The sequence below is a fragment of the Lissotriton vulgaris genome, chromosome 1_1 (genome assembly GCF_964263255.1).
Source record: "Lissotriton vulgaris chromosome 1_1, aLisVul1.2, whole genome shotgun sequence".
In the NCBI taxonomy this organism is placed as follows: domain Eukaryota; kingdom Metazoa; phylum Chordata; class Amphibia; order Caudata; family Salamandridae; genus Lissotriton; species Lissotriton vulgaris.
The window spans coordinates 1,070,751,647-1,070,774,315 of NC_141685.1; the positions used below are offsets into that span (position 1 = coordinate 1,070,751,647).

Genomic DNA, 22,669 nt, shown 5'->3' on the forward strand with positions numbered 1-22,669 from the left:
CCTACTCTTGCACGGGCCCAAGTGGTACGCTGTACCATACTTAGTCGTCTTGACTACTGCAACGCCTTGCTGCTGGAATCCCCTGGGTTCTTGATGGACAGACTCCAAAGAGTCCAGTCTGCCGCGGCTAAACTGGCACTGGGGCTTCCCAGAAGAGCAAGTGCAACCTCCTCACTGAGCAAACTCCACTGGCTCCCGGTGAGGTAGAGGGTCCAATTTAAAGCCCTCTGTATAGTGTTTAGAGCATTGCATGCAATAGGCCCTGCCTCCCTCCAATCCAAATTTGCGTGGTATACCCCAGCCAGGCAGCTTCGCTCTTCTGAAGCCAATCTGGCACTGGTTCCTAAATTCAAAAGGATCAGATCCGGAGGCAGATCCTTCAACGTGGCAGCTGCCAAGCTTTGGAACTCGCTCCCACCAGACATTAGACACATTTCTGAATTTCTTCCCTTTAGGAAATAAATCAAAACCTGGCTTTTCCCCAAGACTTCTGTCCACTAACTTCTTGTTCCCTCTGCTCTCCGACCTTTCCCCACCCCATTAGTCTCAGTCAACGCCAGGATGCCTGCCATGGTGACAGCGCGCTCTACAAATGATTTAAATAAATAAAATAAATAAATTACAAGTCGCTGAGGAGTATTGTGACCATATACAGTGGTGTAACGAAACTTGAGGGGGGGCCCCTGCAAACTACATGGAGGGGGCCCTCCTCCTATCCTCCGTGCCAGTCTAGAGCTCTCAGGCCAGCGACCCGCCATACTGCAGGGGATGCGGGGCTATTGTTACTCCACTGTCACCAATGCAACCGTTATAAGTAACACGGGATGGTGGAGTCAAAGGTTGGGCTTAGTCTGCCAGCAGGTTATCATAGGTGGTGGTCCATTCATTACAGGGTCCCTGCCATCAGTAGGGTGGGAAGTTTGCCCAAGTTTAGGTGGGTTTCCTGATGCAGACTCCTGTCATGATATACAACATCGGGCCCACTCATCGTTCAGTTTTGACAAAAGTGCATCCACTGCTCCTTCTTGTTTCCGTTTTAAAATATTCGACAATGCGACAATGTAGTATTTCAAAAGCAGATGTAACTACAAAGAGCACATTTTGATAATACATTTTTATTAGTAGACAATAGCAATCTTAAGAGGCAGTGCATAGCTTCATACACAATGTGACCCCAATTCAATCACAGTCTCTCTCTCTCTCTCTGAGTCAGTCTCTCTCTCTGTCAGTCAGTCTCTCTCAGTCAGTCAGTCTCTCTCTCTCTCTGTCAGTCTCTCTCTCTCTCTTTCTGTCAGTCTCTCTCTCTGTCAGTCAGTCTCTCTCTCTGTCAGTTTCTCAGCCAGTCAGTCTCTCGTCGGCCAGAATTCAGTCTCTGAGTTAGTCAGTCTCTACTCTATCTCCACTCTATCTCTCCAGTCTCTCTCTAAACTCTGTCCACTCTATCTCCACTGTCTCTCTCTCCACTTTCTCTCCACTGTCTCTCTCTCTACTTTCTGTCCCTACTCTCACTCCACTCTCTCTCTCCCTCTCTACTGTCTCTCTACTCTCTCTCCACTATCTCTCCACTGTCTCCCTCCACTGTCTCCCTCCACTCTCTCTCCACTCTCTCTCTCCCTTCTCTCTCTCTACTCTCTCCACTCTCTCTCTCTCTCTCTCTCTCTCTCTCTCTCTCTCTCTCTCTACTCTCTCTCTACTCTCTCTCCTCTCTCTCACTCCACTCTCTCTCCACTCTCTCTCCACTCTCTCTCTCCACTCTCTCTCCACTCTGTCTCACTCCACTCCCTCTCTCTCTCACTCACTCTCTCCACTGTCTCTCCATGCTCTCTCCACTCTCTCTCTCTCCACTGTCTATCTCCACTCTCTCTCCACTCTCTCTCTCTCCACTGTCTCTCCACTCTCTCTACTCTCTCTCTACTCTCTCTCTACTCTCTCTCCACTCTCTCTCACTCTCTCTCCACTCTCTATCCAATGTCGCTCTCTACTCTCTCTCCACTCTCCCTCCACTCTCTCTCCACTCTCTCTCTCTACTCTCTCTCCACTCTCTCTCTCTCTACTCTCTCTCTCTACTCTCTCTCTCCACTCTCTCTCTCTCTCTCTCCACTCTCTGTCTCTCCACTCTCTCTCCACTGTCTCCCTCCACTCTTTCTCTCCACTGTCTCTCTCTCCACTCTCTCGCTCCACTGTCTCTCTCCACTCTCTCTCTCTCCACTCTCTCGCTCTCCACTGTCTCTCTCCACTCTCTCGCTCTCCACTCTCTCGCTCTCCACTCTCTTTCTCTCCACTCTCTTTCTCACTCCACTCTCTCTCTCACTCCACTCTCTATCACTGAGTAGTGTGCGTTGTCATGGGCGTCCGCAGAAATGTTTCCGGGGGGGGGGGGGGGGGGGGGGGATTTGTAAACTTTATACTTTATCACCACCCCCCTTGCACCCTTCTCCCCTCTGCCTTGCACCCTTCTTGCCCTCCCCCTTGCACCCTTCTCCCCCTCTGCCTTGCACCTTTTTCTACTTTGCACCATTCTCCCCTCTGTCTTGCACCCTTCTCCCCTCTGCCTTGCACCCTTCTCCCCTCTGCCTTGCACCCTTCTCCTTTCTGCCTTGCACCCTTCTCCCTCTGCCTTGCACACTTCTCCCCTCTGCCTTGCACCCATCTCCCCTCTGCCTTGCACCCTTCTCCTCTCTGCCTTGCACCCTTCGCTCCTCTGCCTTGCACCCTTCTCCCCCTCCGCCTTGCACCCTTCTCTACCTTGCACCCTTCTCCCCTCTGCCTTGCACCCTTCTCCCCTCCGCCTTGCACCCTTCTCCCCTCTATCTTGCACCCTTCTCCCCTCTACTTTGCACCCTTCTCCCCTCTACCTTGCACCCTTCTCCCCTCCGCCTTGCACCCTACTCCACCTCTGCCTTGCACCCTTTTCTACCTTGCACCCTTCTCCTCTCTGCCTTGCACCCTTCTCCTCTCTGCCTTGCACCCTTCTTCCCTCTGCCTTGCACCCTTCTCCCCTCCCCCTTGCACCCTTCTCACCTCCCCCTTGCACCCTTCTCCCCTCCCCCTTGCACCCTTCTCCCCTCCCCCTTGCACCCTTCTCCCCTCCGCCTTGCAGCCTTCTCCTCTCTACCTTGCACCCTTCTCCTCTCTACCTTGCACCCTTCTCCTCTCTACCTTGCACCCTTCTCCCCTCTGCCTTGCACCCTTCTCGGCCCCCCCTCCCCCTCCCTGCGAATGCCCATGGTGCGTTATAACAAGAGTACTAACCTGAGGACACCATTTTGCTGCCTCATTCCTTTTCACATATGAGCTTTGCCCCGGAGAATGCTCTCTTTGGGGGCCCCCACTCCCACCCTTGTCAGGGTCCTGTTTTTTTTTTTAAACTATCTTTATTGAAATTTTTTTTCCCAATTTTATGCAAGAAGAACAGAACATAGCAAATAATAAAAAAACGTCATAAAAGGAGATATACTTTACAGTTGATCAGGTCAGGACGTGTCAACACAAAAGACTAATTTCTTGTAGTAAATCAAAAAAATACATCAGGACTAACAAAGCTATATTGAAGGAACTATAATAAAGCCTAAAAAACCAGATAATTAATCCAGCTCCCCATGAATCCATTGCTTTACAGGTGCCCAAATCTTCATGCCTAAGGCTCTTTTTTTCCGACCCTTCGTTCTATATATAGCAATTTCCATATTATATGTGGCTAAGAGACGGGCTCTCCATGTTTCGAAAGAAGGGGGGTCTGGACTAATCCAATCTTGCGTGATGCACGTCAGGGTCCTGGGCAGTGGTCTGTGCTGCCTCCTGCTCTCTCGGGCCCCCACCCCATCCTCTTTCCGGGCCTCCTGCGCACTGACTGAAGAGAAACCATGTTAACTTGTTACATTGTTTCTCTTCAGTTAGCAGGAGGGTCTCAGAGCAGGCTGCAGACAGCCTGCACCTGCTTTGGAGGGATGGAGGCTTGCTTTAGCGCAAGCCTCTCTTACAGCTCTTAGAAGAGCTGAGGGGGCCTGGGCCCCCTTCATTTACTGAAGAGAGTGGGGCCCCACGCACCGCGGGGGCTGCAGGGACGTTCGTTACGCCCCTGACCATATAGATGAGCGAGGCTGAAGGCTTACAACATCTTTTTAGTGTACGACAGAAGTTCATATGCAAGAGATAGCATAAGTTCAAACACGAAAAATAAAAGCAAAATCCGTACTGCAAAATGAACACAGTAACAATCTGTTAATAATTTGTTGCAAAAAGATCCAATTAATAATTAATGTTAGTCTTATTAAAATGTTCTGTATCTGAGAATGTGTAGAAGCATCCATAATAAATAATCACTATTAAAAAATATTTTTTTTAAAGCAGACGGCTAGAAGGAAAGGCCAATTCAAACTCACTGGTGAAAACGAAGCTTGCAGACTAATCTAAATAATTGTTCAGCAGCTATTATTATTTTTGTTTCTATTGGCCGGCTGCCCTTTTGACCCTTGTCCACCTCAAATCTTCAAGAACATGTTTTTAACTAACTTTGCTGCCACACCAATAAGAAAAATCTTCACTAATTCTTTAACTACAGGAATCTGTCCAGAAGACTAAAAAAGGCTTACATACTCCCATTATTAAAGAAAACAAACCTGGACCCGCCTGACCTAAACAACTACATACAGATTACAATTGGACCTCTCCTGAGCAAACTAATAGAGAGAACAACTTCACCCAGACGTCACAATTAATTGAAGATAACGGCATAGTTTCCGAATTCCACACAGAATTTTGTCTAGGAAGAGGTTCAGAACCCGACCTCCTCACCATCTGGGATGACCTTAAAATGTAGTAGACCAGAAGGGGTCGTTGCACTGGTTCTCTTGGACCTTTTAGCTGCCTTTGACACAGTTGACCTTGACACTCTAATCCAAAGACTCTACGAAGCCGGCATAGAGGGGACGGCTCTCGACTAGATCACATCCTACCTTCAAAACAGGACAAATGTTATCCATACTCCCTCTTTCTCATCCAAGCCATACTTCACAAAAGCAGGCGTCCCTCAAGACTCTATAATCTCACACATGCTTTTCAACATCTACATAGTCATTACTTGCAATGATCAATGAATTTCAGGTCGCATGCTATGACTATGCAGATGACACACAAATATGTCTTAAACGGAAAGCTCCAAAGAGATTGTAAACTCAAAAATCATTAGTTGCCTCAGAGCCGTTGATCAGTGGATGTCATGAAGCCACCTCAAATGCTTCCAAAACTAAAATACTTACATGTGGCTGTTGGAATAATTATAACCCACTCTGCGCCTGGCCTGACAATCTGGGATCACCTTCTAACATGTATATATAAGAAAGTATGAAATCTTGAAATTACAACGGGCTCCAAATTATCATTCACTGCCCAAGTGTATAAATTGGCAAGATCAAGCTTCATATTACTATGAAAGCTCTGCGATCAGATTTCCCCCACCTAGGATTTCCACACTAGGTCCAAGCTACTATCTCTTTTCCAATCTCTAAATTTAATTACGCTAATGGCTTCTACCACAGACAGCTTTATCAACTATGAAAAATCTGCAACAAATTTAGAACTCTGCTGCCAGACTACTCTTACATGTGAAGCCACAAGCCCACATCTCCCCTGCCCTGAGGGCCCTACATTGGTTATCATTTGCCAGAGGTTCCACCATCAAGCTGCTTCATATCACCAACAAAACAATACATGGAACTTTACCACTTTACATCTGGAATAAAATCACCAGATACATATAACAAAGGTATCTCCACTCAAGTTTGGCACAATGCCTCAAAACCCCAACATACAAGAAAAAAAAAACACGGGTGGTACATCTTTCGTTGTGAAATAGCCAAACTATGTAATTTATCGCCCCAAACATAAGAACCATGGATAACTATCTTATCATCAGAAGACAACTTAAGAGTTGGCGCTTTCCTACATGCCCACCACACTCAAACACAAATGGACGGCAAATGCCTCTGCATGAAAACAGGTTTAATTTGATTATATGTATGAATTTAGATTTGAGCATTCCTTTGTACAATTATATATATCTTGTGGTTTAAAATATGCTTATCAAGTATATAGGTCACTGCATTACCTTCATATAAGTTATTTGATTCATTGCTTCTGGGTCTCTGTTTATTTTAGTTATCTATCACAACTTGTAAATATACAATCATAACTGTATCTATAAGTGCAGCACTATTGAAATATTGAGGAAAATATAAAAATTATATATATATATATATATATATATATATTCTCCAAATGTATCCCACTTTCCTTCCTTTTAAGTTTCGCCTATCATATGGCTGCTGGTTAGGAAGTTACCTATTTCCTTTTGTTTACAGGCGATTTGAAATATGTATTGTATATGGGGACATTAGCCGATCCACGGCTGTATGTTATTCGTCCATTTTATGACGTTTTATTTTGACAAGCCACGCATGGATTAATGCGTATGCCCATCTGTGGGCTTAACCACGCAATATGCTATCCTGTGTTAGATATACATTACACACTACAAGATGGCCGCACCTATTCCTTGCGAGGTGTAAGTCCCCTCGTTTATGTTCATGCCTGAGTGAAAGTGGGAGTGATTATTATTTGTTTATAACAATGTCGGAAGCAAATACAGTGCATCACACACTGACGAAGGCAGACCGCCGAAACGCGTCTGTGTGCACCCCTCCGCTAAATAAAACCTAGCGCGTTGAAAATCTTCACCCTCGAGTGCTGTCATATTCTTTCCAGGAGTTGGAGGGATTTGGAGCGTTATATATATATATATATATATATTCACTGAGAAAACCATAGGTTAGAGACCATATATAGTTAGCTGGACATTTTATTGACATAAAACCAATGAAATTCCATATATAGTTAGTTGCACTAACTATATATCGCGCACCCGCAATCCACTGCTGATGATGTCACATATTACACCATTCATGACATGGTCAGTGACATCACTGATGACATCACTGATGACATCTCAAATGACATCACTGATGACATCACTGATGACATCTCATTTGACATCAATGATCACACCACTGATGATATACTTCATGTGATAATACAATGCACCTCCTTACACTCTAATATAACCTCTGTTACACCTAGTGTAAAATACAGAGTATCATTTATGAAACCATTGACACACCAATACCAGTTACTACATACGCACTCACTGATTCCTACGTCTACACACACATTCACTCATTCACCCATACAATTACTCATACATACAGTCACTCATTATTACAACAATATCATATGCACTCATACACCTATGCAAACACTCGCACACTGCCACTCATCCATGGAGTTACTCACACACTTAGTCAGTCCTGTAAAGAATCAATCCCACTTCCATTTCCTCATCTATACAGTTAAACACAGAACACCTTACTTGTTCACACATATACTAACACATACTTACTCTCTTATACAATCACTGATACAAGTACACATTGATCTGCACAGAGTCACACACCTACCAGCCAGCCACACACACACTCAGTCTTCAATACAAATACTTGTTCAACCAATCAATAAACCAAATAGCCACACATATAGCTACTGATCAACACATGCAGCAGCTTGCACAACAACAGACATATTGATGCACACTTTGAGACAGTTTAGTCACTAACCCATACATTCAGTAAGACACATTTATTCACTCACTCAGTCAGTCACGCACCTACTAAATCCTTCATCCAGACACTTATACATCCGCTCATTCTTCAATATGTAAAACATATTTAAACTTTACAGAAACACACAGTCACTGGATGATGTCATCAGTGATGTCATCAGTGATGTCATTTGAGATGTCATCAGTGATGTCACTGACCATGTCATGAATGATGTAATATGCGACATCATCAGCAGTGGATTGCGGGTGCGCGATATATAGTTAGTGCAACTTACTATATATGGAATTTCATTGGTTTTATGTCAATAAAATGTCCAGATAACTATATATGGTCTCTAACCTATGGTTTTTTCAGTGAATTTTCAAGGTTTTGTAAATGCAAATTCCTAACTATATATGGTCTATAACCTATGGTTTTTTCAGTGAATTTCATTGGTTTTTTAAAAGCTAATATCTATAGCTGTAAAATATATTCTTTATTACGTGACGTATCACATAGCCACGTGAGACGCCTCATGACGTGTCGTATCGGCTCTGTAGTGCAAACAAAACCCGTTCTGTAAGCGCGCCGGAGCACGCTTACAGATATATATATATTTTTAACCTTAATTAGACAAAATCCACACGTGCACATATCTTGAGGCCTTGCAAAGGCACATCAAACAAACAATCCCTACAATTTTGCCAAGTTTGCTGGAAATCTATTCCCTTAATTTTTTTTTTACTGTTTCTCTTGGTTTTTCCCTTGTCACGCTTACCGAGACGCTACCCGGTACACGAACCGGGCACAACAAAAACACAAGTGGTGTGACGGATCTCATGGGGTGGGGGCCTTGATCTACTGTAACTCCTTTGAAGAGGGGTGATTCTTTACAGTTGGGGCCATAAACTACATCCGCAGGGCTAGGTGATAGCCTGGGACCGGCCTGGACAATCGGACACAGAGGAAGAGGAGTGTCAGAGGGTGCGGTAGTGAATAGGGTGAAAGGGAGGTGTCGGGCGGGCACAGGGTGTGATTCTCAGGGAAGAGCAGCGCAGATGTGGGGAGGTTTATGGCCCATGCATGAGAGAGAGAGCGTGGGTGACCAGTGCGTGGGGGAGATGCTTGCGAGGGTGGGGAGCCATGCTGAGGATCGGCGGCGTGCAGAGAGTGGGTCTGGTCAAGGCATCTAAAATGGCTGCCGTGCACGACAAAAGTGTGGCATTGGAAAAAAGGCAAGATGGCGCAGACAATGTTTATCAATACGGATTAATTTCTAACAATTATTTTTAACAATATATTTACTCGCAGTGACAAAATGGCGGTCAACACTTCCTGATTTCCTTCGAATCGAACGTTAACAGACGTCACGCAGCAAAAAAAAAAAATCTGCTCACGCGCAGCCGCTGGAAGACATGTATCAACATATATGAGCATCCTCAACCACCCTCAGAAAACATAGGGGGTCAGGATACGTCTCCCGTACCCCCTTATACCCATTTCCCACATTGTTTTTCCTCGATCTTGTAATTTAATTGAAACGAAACACAAAATGGCGAATTCCCGTTTCACTACCGGTTCGCGACCCAGTTCGCGAACCGGGAAGCGCTTCTACCGCGAAAAATCAATTTTTTTTATTTTGCCCCACGGGACCCTTTAATAACCCCAACATCATTCCTAGGGGGTCAAGAGGGGTCTACCTTTCCCCCTTTCATTAAATTCCCCCTTCGTTTTTCTCCTCCTCTTGTCTCTCGATCCTACCGAGAGACACGATGGCGGCCGTTCCGGACTGTTTAGAATGTTGACAGACACCGGAGAGCCAATCAGCTTCGCTTCGCAAAGTTCCGTTACGCGAAAAGTACGCGAACCGGAGCGCTACCCGGGACGCTGTCACAGATATATCTGTTTTTTAAAACCTTAATTTCTCAAAATCCACTTGAGCACATATATTGAGACCTAGCAAAGGCACATCGGGCTAACAGTCCCTACAATTTTGCCAAGTTTCGTCCAAATCCATTCAGCCGTTCGAGCTAAAAGTGAGGCCAACCGCCCTATGGAAAAATGAATGTGAAAAACGCGTTTTGGGACCCCCCTTTTTTCTCGGCCCCCCCTTGGCAAAACCCCCCCACATTTTCAGGGGCTGCTCAGAAACAAAATGTGCCATTTTCCTGAAAATTTCAGCCGATTCCGTCCACAAACGCCAAAGTTATGAGACATAGAATTTTCAAAAGTCCCATAGAGAAAAAATCCTAACTATATATACCTACTGGCGACTGCCATTAGGTTATATATATATATATATATATATATATATATATATATATATATATATATATATATATATATTAATAAAAGTACACAAAGTAGCTCTACATACAGCAACACCTATCCTTACATGCACCTATGGAACTTTATGCAATACAATTTTACATCTCCGTTATTTTCCTTATACATTAATAGCCTTTCTGTGTCATTATGTATATATACATTTATTACTTTGCTCCAAAAAAAACTACAACTCCCTCCAATGCACTACTCTAGATCTCATCCTATACCTCTTTCAATAAATCCTCTACCTCCACTCTTTGACTCATCCCAAACTTCATTCTACTACTATGATCTCCCTAAGTCCCTTTCCTAACTCTTCCCTCTATCATTCCTTGACTCACCAAAAACCTAATTTTACTCATATGATCTCCCAAATAACACTTTATAGACTCTTCTCTCCTCTATCCTTCCTTTACCCTCCCCAAACAGACTCACATGTCCACCACTCAAGTTAACAATTTAAAATTTCCTATACATCAGGGGTAGTAAATACTATATAAATACAAATACGGTTACTTTGCCTGTGTACTGTTAGAGGAATCTAAATGTGTGAATGTTGTACATACAGCAGCCTTCTTTCCCTATCCTCTAACTGGCACAGGGCCCACTTCATCACCTGATCTCACAGCGATCCTCTCGGTGCAGGTAGCAGCGCAGCCAGCTGATGGTGACGATCTTATCTGGTAGATCTTTGATGATCTTTATATAGGACTGTGGGAAAATCCCTGTGCAGTCATGGACGGTTCCCTGGCAAAGAAAGGATATGTCAAGAGAAAAAGATGAATACTGAGGTACATCTGCAGATTTATGCTCATTGTTCATTGCTGGAATGGCTGAAAATGCTATAGGCCAGTACTGAGATGCACTGGCAGAGCAACTTAAGGATGTCGCTGTTGGCAGGAGTGTTGCTGGCCAGGGTTTATGTGCATGCAGAGCTACGGGAAATGGACAGTGCTTCAATTGCCAGAGGTTTGCAGGTCAGGAATAAGATGCATTGAAGGAGAGGCCTGTAGGTCCCTCCGCTTCCTGCAAGTTTTCATGCTGTTATCTCCGCCCAGCACTCACTGCACCAACAACACCCAACACCCTGCTCTCACCCTCACACAGTCCTACAACCACCCACAAAACACTCCAAGCTGGCAAGCATGCTCCTCAACACATGTTCACTTTTCAAACACACCACAGGGATCTGGGACCTGCTGAACGACAATGCCCCTGACCTGCTTTTCCTCGCGGAAACCTGGTTGAACCCTGCATTGGCACCTGACATCGCCACAGTCATCCCCCTCCATCCACCCAACCAGAAGATTGCCAGGCAAGACAGACTTCACAAGCACCGAGGCAGACATACCATCATCTGCAAGAACACCATTAGCTACACCACATCCACAGATGCATCATGCTCCAACATGGGACATGTGTCATGTAAGCTCAGTGTCACAGCCAACTTCACTCTAATTGGTACTCTCATATACTAACCACCAGGACAGCACCCACTTTACCGACATCATCAGGGAGTTCGTCGCACTACGCACCCTCGATGCTAGCATTTTTATCTTACTCGGACACCTGAAGTTTCACCTAGAAGACCATGCTGATTACAACTCAAGAGCACTCATTAAAGACATTAGAAGCATGGGCTTCACTCAATGAGTAAAGGGACCTATCCTTGTCTCAGGACATCTCCTGCACCCAATTGTACTAGCATCAGCAAGATCCGAGGCGATGAGCCCACACCAGTCCTGGACAGACCACTCCCATATCAAGTTCAACATCTCTGTCTTGGTTACATGCACCACTGCAAGACCAACCTCAAAAACTGGGACAATATCACTGGCAAGGACTGGAACAACCACCACCCGAACACAGCAACAGCCTACCCAAAGCCATCAAGAATTTCAACAATTGGATCAGCTCCTGTGCTGACTCCCTGCCCCCCTCAAAAACAGCACAACAACAAGATCCAGATCCTAGGCCAATTGGTACACGGTCAGAGCTCAGACTTCTGAACCGCCACTGCAAACAGCAGGAGCGCAAATGGAGAATGAGCCAGGACAATGCAGACAGGAGCACATTCAAATTCGCCCTAAGATGCTTCACCAAATTATCAGAACCACCAATCGTGCTGATCTGGCAGACAGCATCAATGTCAGCACCAATAGAAGCAAGGAAATGTTTGCCATTGTGTAAGATTTCACCTCCCCATCGCCCACCACCAACTCACCCCCCCCACCTCTTTGCAGGACATCTGCAACAATCTCTTAATTCTGTAGCAAAATAATCCTTTACAGCAAATTCAGCCTGCGAATGAACCCGACAGACCTCACCAAATGCCTCACAATCTAATCCAAAGAAGCAATGCTAACCACATGGCCTAGCATCACCCAGAAGAAAACACTGCCATCAGGAAGTCCATTCAATCAGGGGCTCCATCGGACCACTCTTCCCACCATGTCTCCTACAAAAGACTGCAACCCATCAGCGTCATGCTGACACCAATTCTGAATGGCTCCACCTGTTCCATGACCTTGACAGATGCTTGGAAACAGGCAGCTGCCCTTCCATTGCTGAAAATACCATCTGTGAATCCTTCAACGCTCACCAAATACAGACTGTTCTCCCTACTACCATTTTCTGAAAAGGTCTTAGAGAAAATCATCAATAGAAACTTCATTGAATACCTCAACGACCACCAGCTAACTACTTGACACCACTCAGTCTGGGTTCAGACCCAACAACAGCACGGAAACTGCCCTCGGCATTGCCACCGATGACATCCGCATGACTCTGAACAGAGGAAACACAGTGGGCCTTATCCTCCTGGACGGTTCTGCAGTATTTTACATATTCTCCCACCCCACCCTAATCCAATGCCTATACGACATCGGAAATCAAGGACATGCACTCTGATGGATCTGCTTTTTCCTGACTGGAAGGACCCAGTCAGTCAACCTACCACTCTACACCTTGGACACCAGAGAACTCATCTGTGGAGTTCCGCAAGGATCCTCCCTAAGCCTGTCTCTCTTCAACACATACATGATCCCCGTAGCCAGCATCATCCATTCTCATGATATCAACGTCCTCTCCTACTCCAATGGCACGCAACTCTTTCATTCCCTCACAGACAGCATGCCCAGATCATGTTCAATGCCTGCAAGACTAAAACTAACTGCCCACTGGATGAAGACTAACTGTCCAAAGCTGAACACAGACAGGACTGAAATCGTGATCTTTGGTAAGAGCAACTCACCATGGAACTCAACCTAGTGGCCAACAGAGCTAGAACCACCACCCTCCATTCCTAGAACCTCGGGATCATCATGGACTCCAAACTTGACATGACCTTCCAAGTTAATGATGTCACTGCCTCTTGCTTCCATACCCTAATGATACTGAGAAAGATATTCAAATGGCTCCCTGTAAGCACCCAGAAAACTGTCATGCACTCCCTGATCATAAGCAAGCTGGACTACGGGAACACCCTCTATGTCGGGATCAGCAAAAACTTACCAGAAGGCTGATGACCACTCAGAACTTGGTGTCCAAATTCAGTCTCAACTTCCCACGTCGCACTCATAACACCACACCTGAAGGAGGTCCACTGGCTCCCCATTCAGAAAAGAGCACAATTTAAACTCCTCACCGACACTTTCAAGGCACTGTGGAACACTAGCTCAGCATACCTCAACAATCGCATCTGCTTTCACAAACCTTCCAGACACCTCCCCTTGTCCGCACTCCTACTTGTACAAATCCCACCCATACGGAAAGCCAGGTCTGGAGGTTGAGCCGTCTCCTACATCGTTACTAAAGCATGGAACGACCTGCCGCTGCACATAAGAGCCTCCTCCTTACTTCTTGGATTCCACAAGAAGTTGAAGACCTGAATTTTAGAGGAGTCCCACTAGGCTCTAGGTGTGCCTAGGCACACATCTGCTCATAGCCAGGATACCTTCCCGGGTGATAGTGCATTCTACAAATCTACATAACAGCGTAACAATGTTTGATTAGCAGGCAAGCCTCAGGTTAGGATTGAGGTGCATTAGGATAGCTGTGTGTGAATTTCCCCCAAAAAGTGGGTTTTGGCACCTCAGCAAAGAGGTGCACTGGCAGAGCTGTGTGATGGTCTCAGTGCTGGAGTGACAAAAGGGTAATGCTGATAGTGTGCTGAGGTGATTTAGCACCACAGTGTGTCTGTGCCAGTACTACAATAGCAAGGTTGGTGCATGACAAAATGAGTTTTACTGACAGAACAACTTGTAAGTATTGGCTCTGAGATAACAGGGGGTGCTGCAGGTCAGGAATGAGGTGCACTGACAGAGCAATGTGTGTCTCATTTTTCATTTGCAGAGGGTCATGCTAGTCAGGCTAGAGTACATTTTCAGAGTGGTATGCTGGTGCTAGTACTGTATCTCCAACCAGTGTTTGGTGTTGGGGTTGAGGTGCCTCAACAGAGCTCAGTCCCAGATACCCCCACCCTCTGGTCTCCTCCTCACCTCCAGCCAGTCCTTATTGATCCTGCTCAGCAGATACACCAAGTCTCCTTTGCTGAAGCTCAGCTCCAGCGTGTGGTTTCCCATGAAGTCATAGAGGGCCTGGGATGAACACACAACATTTATTGCAAAGTCAGCTGGGGAAAATCTGAATGTTAAAAACAAAGTGTTACTAACACTAAAGAAGGGCATTCGGTGGTGGACGGCGATATCTCTGGGGTATATGAAGAGATCTCAGTGACCATGAGGAGACTTTCAACTGTATGTATAGAGATTGCGGGTTATGCAAAGAGATCTTGTGTGAGGTCCGGTGAGATCTGAAAAGGGTGAATGCAGAGATATCCCAAGGTATGGTTAGAGAGATCTCATGGTGTACTTGTAGAGATCCCAGTTGTGTGAAGAATTCTGAGGGTGTGAAATATCAAGGGAAAAGTGTTGAGATCTCAAGGGATTGTGAAAAGGACTTGTGGTGTAGAGAGAGCCGAAGGTTTTATCAGAAAAATCACGTGGCAAGAGATCTCAAGCATGAAGAGATAACCGGGATGCGCAGAGAGATCTCTGGTGGATGAGTAAGATCTCACTGACGGTTCTCAGGAGAGATGGAGAGATCTAAGAGATGGTGGAGACATCTCGGTGATGGGTGTACAAGCTTGAAAGATTGTTTGAGAGATTTGGGAATGGGGTGAGTAGATCTCCACTGATGTGTGGCAAGGAAGCAACATCTTAGGATGCACCTTCTATAAATCATTTAACGAGTGTAGGTGCCTACCTCTGCCCTTGGTCTCTCCGAGTTAGGGATCATGGCTGAATCGCTCCTCCTGTGGGCAAGAGAATGAGCCATCGTTAATGGCCAATAGAAAAGAGAGGGTAGAGACGGATGGAGGAGAGGTGAAAAAAGGGAGATCAAAGTGAGAAGACTGAGAAAAGGGGGAGAGAAGATAGTGAAATTGAGAGAAAAGAGCCAGAGACAAAAATAGAGGTAGACGAGGAGAAAGATGGTAGAGAAAGAGAACTATTAGAAAGAAAAGCGTAAGAATGAAAGCATGGAGAGAAGAGTGGAGAGAGAAGACAGTGCTGTACAGAAAAAGTGGAAAGAACGAGAATGAGGGGGAAAATGAGAAAGGATGGTGTGAGGTATTAAAAGAGAAATCAAGAAAAGGCTGAGTGTCAAAACATAAGATTGTAAAAGAGAAACGAGTTAAAGAGAGAAATGAGAGTCAGAAATGCTGAGAAGCAGTGTATAGATGAATAGAGAGAGAAGATACTGCTAGAGAGCAGATAGTGAAAGGGAAATAAAAACTGAGAGTACGGACAATGGCAGAGGTGGTATGGAGAGAGAAAGGGAGAGATGGAGACGGAAGATACTGAGTGGATAGTGAAAGAGAGAAAGATGAGTGAGAAGGTAACAGCAATAGCAACACTTAGGGATAAAGAGAGAGCGATAAAGAGAAGAAACAGTGCAAGAGACAGACAGAATGAGAGAAAGACAACAGAGAGAAATTGTTAGAGAGACCCCAAAAGGAGTCTGGCACCAACACTTTGCGGGTGGCAGGGCGCAGTCTGCGCAGGCGCCCGCTGGGCATTGTATTCTTGTCCTCAGTGGTCTGATAGAAGAAAAGCCGCACATCCTTTCCTAGTAGAACCCAGGTGGGGAGCGAGAGGAGGTTCTGCAGAGAAGACACAAGAGAATAATATAGAGACAACCGGGAAGAGGACAGACATGGGGATGCAAAGTGAGCATCGCTTTGTGAGTTTGAGACAAATAATGGCTCCATAATTCAGACAGCATTGTTCCAAACCACCTGGCTGGCTGAGCATTTGCTACCGTAACATCCACTCCAGTTAATCTGACAGCAACAAAGGGATGCCATAATTCTTTATGCTCCTGGGTCAGAAATGAAATGCAGGACTCCACATTGTGCGAGCACCTATTTCTATGTTTAAAAAAATGCCATTTGGCCTCCACTGATCATTCATCCTTATGAAGTTGATAAAGACACTGTCAAAAGATTAGGCACTAGGTACACCTGACATATTAATAATCCACATTTGTAAAGCGCGAACAATCACCCGTAAGGGTCTCCAGGCGCTGGAGGCCGTCAGGAAGATTAAGCAAGCTATTGCCCAGAGTCACATGGTGCTGGGCTAATCTGCCATTGGCGCCGGGGATCGAACCGTGATCCCCAGAATCCAGCATCATTCGCCCTGGCCGCGGTACCACACCTCTCCCATAAGTCTTTGGGATGTACGGCATTTCATTAAATGTATGTATATAGATGTGTGTATTTCTTTGTGCAAATGTGTATAATGGCTATGGTTTTTGAAATATATAGATGTTCTTTGGGTCTGCTTGAGAGTTGATAATTCTATGCTTGGTGTATTTGTGGGACACTGCATTATTTTCATATGGGTTGTTTTATTGGATGCAGGTGCGTCTTTGTTCTGTTTGTCACAGTACGGTAATATTATCATGGTTATTTTGTCTACAGGTGCTTCACGATTGAGGTATTGAGGAAAAGAAAAACAATGGAGAAAAAAATTAAAACTAGTTATAAAAATGCACAGATGAATTGGCCTCAAGTGCAGCACTTGGTTGTCTGAGTTTATGCAATACAACTTTGAATCTCTAAGTATTGCCTTCCTTCTACATGCATATCCATATGTGTGGTTATGCAACTGTGTGTTTGTTGCTTTACTCCTACTGTAGACCAAATAATAATAAATAAAAAACTTTGACTCTCTCAAATGCACTACTCTGTCTCATCCCATACCTCTCTCAATATATCCTCTACCTCCACTCCCTGATTTGTCCCAAACTTCATTCTACTACTATTATCTTAAAAATAACCCCTTCTGGACTCTTACCTCCTTTACCCCCTTGTCTCACTCCAAGCCTCATTTTACTATTGTGTTCTTTCAAAACAAATCTCTAAATTCTTCCCTCATGAAACCCTCCTTTGACTTATCCCAAACCTCAGTTTACTACTATGATGTCCATAATCCCTTTGTAGAGAGACTTCCCTCGTCCATCTCTCCTTTACGCATCCTAAACCTCATATTACCACTATTATCTCCCAAATAAACACTTTCTAGACTCTTCCCTCTTCTATCCCTCCATTATCTTACACAATCCAACTAACAGACTTGCATGTCCACTGCACAAATCAACTTATATTTCCCTATACTGATCCACCACTAATCCTTTTTGGGTTCCGGAGTAGTGTGCTACTCACCGAAAAGCACTTTGATGCCTCGTCTGGGGTAGTAAGCTCTATATAAATACAATTACAATTACTTGTGGCGGAATTTCCGCAATGAGAATTCTCATTATGGAGTTTCTGCCATGACTGAAGAGCTTCCATTTTGGCTACGGAGGCTCTTTGTAATTTGGGACCTCAGAGTCCAAGTTTTATGTGGCCAAGGACTTTCCCCATCTTGAAAATATCCAAAGTGAGTATAGTTGGCCCCAGTAACTTTTACCCCATTGATTAGGGGGTGCCCAGGAGTCATTCTCTCTCTCTCTCATTATATGTGGCACCTCTAGGCAGGAAGAACAGAAGAGGACTCAACCTGCTGTCTGTGACCTGGGAGAAGCCCTGGACCTACTCCATCCTGCACCCAAGAAAAATAAGTGGATTCTAAGGGTCATAAGGCTGACCACATGTTAAAGCTTCAGGGACACAACACACTACAAGAGACCTTTTCTTGGAACTGCATCGCCGACTAGTAGCAAGTGGACTTGAACTGGGCCCTGCTGCTGGCTTTTGCCAACACCCTTTGAGTCTCTAAGTCCCTCTCCTGAGGTCCTCGGTGGGGAGGGAAGTTTGGGACTCAGAAGTGTACTGTGGTCGATTAGGATTTAAAGGATTGAGTCGGAAGGTAAAATCTTTGACCAGGACAAACCTGATTTAAGCATCCGACCCATGCTCTGCTGTGGTCAGCTTCCCAGAACTAAATGCACGGTGTACAAGAGTAAGAACTGAGAGCCTATTGTGTTTTCATTAAATATACAGTTAAAAAGAATCTTCCTCAAAATGTCTGGTGATCTCTTAGCAGTTGTGGAGAGATCCGAGAGAAGTCGGGGAAGATCTAAGGGTGTGGAGGCTAAGGTCACAAGGATTGTTGAAAAAGATCTTATGATGTGTGTCCATCAGCCCGTAGCTGAACAGCAGACCTGGGTATATTCTGCCTGTTGTCCCTGTCCAGTCACGTATCTCAAAATCTTGGTGCCCACATTAATGAGAGTGGCCAAACGCTAACTCTGCCAGGCACTGCAAGTCCAGCTGAACCACAGGGTTCCAGCGTTGTTGCATGAGGGCAAGAGCCATACTGACTTTCAGAATATCCACAGAACATACATTTATTTGCAGTTAATCTGCCTATCACCATTTACACAGGGGATATCCAGAAAAGCTAGAAACAATGCTACCAAATATTTGCCAAACTGCTGTCCCACAGTGTCAGCATTTCCCAGGAACAACTGTTGCAAGCAACTTATAGGAGGCGAACCCAAAAAATACCCTAGTACGTGGGTGTACATCATAGATCCTGTACATCAGGATCCAGACCAGATTTTCCAAATATCTACATCAAACAAATTTACATTTACTGAATCTAAATGAACCACATTTCCATAGTCTGTGGGTATCATGAAACTCTGGCATTGTGCCTGACGTCCTGCACTGCCCTATAAGATCGTTACTGAGCATCCTGGGAAACACAGCTGAGGAGATACAACCAGACAGAATGCCCCGGTTACTTACCGGTAATCTTCATTACTCCGAGTCCTAGTCTTCCTCACCACAGTAATTACATAATGAGCTGTAGCCTCCCATAGAAACTCCCAAGTCAAAAGTGAGCTTACTATCCTCCCATCCCTCCAATATGGCCGACATCCTGTTCCTCCTATAAAGAGGAAGACCACCCACAGCACATCCTGTCACCAAAGCCACAACAAAGAAAAGATGAAGCCATACACAACAGGGCAGAGAGGGATGAGAAGCTATACTGTGACGAGGAAGACTAGGACTCGGAATAATGAAGATTACTGGTAAGTAAGCGGGACATTACCTCCTCGTCCATCTTCCTCACCACAGAGAATACATTATGAGAAGATACCAAAAGAAGAATCTGCTTCATCAAGAACGTAGTGAAAACAGAAACTAATAAAACAGTCCAATCCAAATAGAGAACAAAACGTTCCCACACAGAAACACAACACCAAAACGTAGTGTTAAAAAGAATCAGCAAACAACAGAGAGGCACCTCCACCAACCTCCAATCGTAAGAGGACTATAAAGTTGGAGGAGATGTCCAAAAGGCCGCAACACAGACACCCACCATGGACAACCCGTGACTGCAAGCCAAGGAGCAGCCACAAAACCAGCACACCATCCCCGAATCCAACCACAACGTGGCTCTGGGAAGAAGAGGTCCAACAGAAGAAACAGCATAATCCATCCGAGGAGTGGAGACCGAGGGAAACAACCCAAACAAAACTGGGCCAAAATGCACAAAGAAAACAACCACCAGCAAGAACAACACCATCATAGAGAGGCAAAACAACGCCCCCAAAAACACCTAATAGAAGGAACAAAATCCCGACGCCAGAGAGAGGATCTGGACAAAAACCACAGGGAGCACAGTTACTGCACAAGTGGAAACAAGAGACAACAACTTGAACAGAGTGGGGGGGGAGGCACAATACCAACCCCGCAGCCAAAAACACAAAAAGAACGTCTGGCCACCTGAAGAGACCCTAACATACCAATGCGTCAGGCAGACAAGAAGGTCACCAAAATATCACTGGAAGGGCCCGGACCGGCAGTACAACTGACTCCAGACGACCAAACCACTCCCCATGCCAAACACAGAACCCCACAGACACAAAACCCAAGGAGGTGCTGGCACTGAAGACCCAGGGTGCCACATCGAAAAAGAGACCAAAAGGCGGGACACAAGGGGCACCAGAGAATCAACAGAAGGACACCCACATGCCCTCAAGAGCCTCACACACAGCCCAAAGAAAGGAAGAGGCCAAACTCAACCCAAAACTAGCGAACCAAACATAACCAGCACTCACAAGGATCCAACATCTTAAACCACCAAACCCATTTGAGCATACCAAGCACCAAAAGCAACCCAATGCGGGACAGAAGTGTGCAAGGCAGAAAGACGATGGCACAGCCAAAACAAATCAGCCTCAACTCAGTACACCAGCCAGGTATCAGGCTCCTCCCCCCCCCCCCAATCCCCCAACAACCAGGCCTGAAGGCACAATGGCCGCCACATCGAGACCTGGAGCTGAGGACCCAGAAGCAGGCACAAATGACCGGAAGCACCCAATAGGACTGGACACCCAAGACCAACAAGAGAGGAGATCACAGGAGCTCCCACCATCTCGGAACCACCAGAATCCCAAAGGCCCAGACCACACGATCACCTGCAACCCACAGTGAAGCAAGGCAACAGGCAGAAACACAAATAACAGACCCATTGGGCAAACAAATGGCATTGCGACCACCCACCAAGCAGGCAGGCAGGCAAAGAAGAACTGAGCAAAAGTAAGGCAGCCCGGCATATATCATGGAGGCAAAACCCCAAAACCAGACCATGCAGCAAACGCAGGACCACAGACACCAGCAAGGAAAAAGAACACATCAAGGTAAAACCCCCAACAAAACCAGGCTGCCACTCAGCACACCATCCAGGGGAAGGAAGTGCAAACAAAGACCAGAGCAGCATAACAGCCCAGTAGCATAGTACCAGATGCAGGCGACAGTGACTACACCCTGGTGGACACAAACTCCTAGACCAAGCCGGACACTGACCATACCCAGCACGACACAGAAGCGGCAGAGCAGCACCCAACCCCCAGAAGCAGGAAGAATGGGCAGGCTGCACACACAACCATATCTCCGTTGCAGACAAATCCAACAGAGCTGGACTCCCCGCCCATCGGGGGGCAACCACCGTGCTTCGAGTCGGGGTTCGAAACGCGTCGACCGACCTGGTCCCTGGTCACCCAGAAGTTAACATTATATATAGGAAAATAATTTCCTTCAGAAAAGACTTGATTAATTAAAATTCTTTGATTTGTGTTGCTTCAAGTGTCAAAACATACATTTAAATGTGGCAAAGGGACCTTTTTGTTTGTAGGATGTATGTTTGTGTGAATGTGATATGATTGTGAAATTGGCCAAGTGTATGGAATACATATTGTCAAAAAAAGTTTTGTAAATATTTCACAGTGTGTTTAGATTTCATCTCATTGTAGTGTTCATGTTCGTTTTATATTGAAATGCACAACAAATTATGCTGTCTTTTGGAGAAAAAAAAATGAAGATTGAAGAGTTTGTTTATGACTAAGGTGCAATCTTTAAAGCAGAATTTCATGCTTTGTTTCATGAAACTATTTAACAAATAAAGGAGTAGTCAGTCTCAGCATTGGCGATAATTATCAAAAGGCCTTCCAATGCAAGTGGGATGGGCTGTGGACTCACCTACCCAGCCGGACCTTGGGCAAACTTACCCCTCGTCTCTACGTCCTATCCTCCTCCTATCTTCCTCCTACCCCTTTACCCTATCCTCTTACCCCTCCTTGCGCCATTCACCTTTTCCCCTATGTTCTTTAAATGCTTTTCTTGATACTTATATAACTTTTAACTTATGTAAATTGCAACATTATTGTTCCTCATGTAAAACGCTCTGTTTCCTTCGGGTCTAGCCAGCGCTATATAATAACTCATTAATTAAATATGTTCCCATTTAGTACTCTTTCTCTGTTAGTCTACTTCCCTAGCTCCTATCCCCGCTCCCTTGAATCTCTCACCTTGCCTGCTAGACTGCCTAGCCCGCTGTCCTTTGTGCCTTTGACTAAGCACTCCTTCTCCCCTTGTTGGGGAAAGATCCAATATTTATACTCTGGAGTCTCAGCAAACCCGCTTAGATGGTCAACTGCGCCAAGGGAGCCACTCACAGCTGAGGTATGGTATGGCACCCCTTGCCAAAGCACTCCCTCTCCCCTTTAACTTTCGATACTTTTGGGTGATTTTTTTCGGTATGAAGTGCTGCCGTGCGCACAGGGAAACCCAGGCTAAAATTAAATACTAATTTAAATACAGGTAATTTCACTGTGAAATGTGTCCTAGGGAGAGGAGTGTAAGAGAGGGAGGGGGTAAAACAGATGAGAAG

At 45.4% G+C, this 22,669-nt stretch overlaps 1 protein-coding gene across 1 annotated transcript in view; it reads right to left on the reverse strand.

The window, feature by feature from the left end:
- NCF4 (neutrophil cytosolic factor 4) overlaps nt 1-22,669 on the reverse strand; it is a 116,555-nt gene that overhangs the window by 52,733 nt on the left and 41,153 nt on the right. The window contains exons 5-8 of the mRNA XM_086963209.1: nt 16,013-16,143; nt 15,246-15,294; nt 14,480-14,578; nt 10,597-10,727 (exon numbers count right to left, since the gene is read on the reverse strand). Coding sequence (XP_086819335.1) covers nt 10,597-10,727; nt 14,480-14,578; nt 15,246-15,294; nt 16,013-16,143 — 410 coding nt within the window. The remainder of the gene's footprint in view (nt 1-10,596; nt 10,728-14,479; nt 14,579-15,245; nt 15,295-16,012; nt 16,144-22,669) is intronic.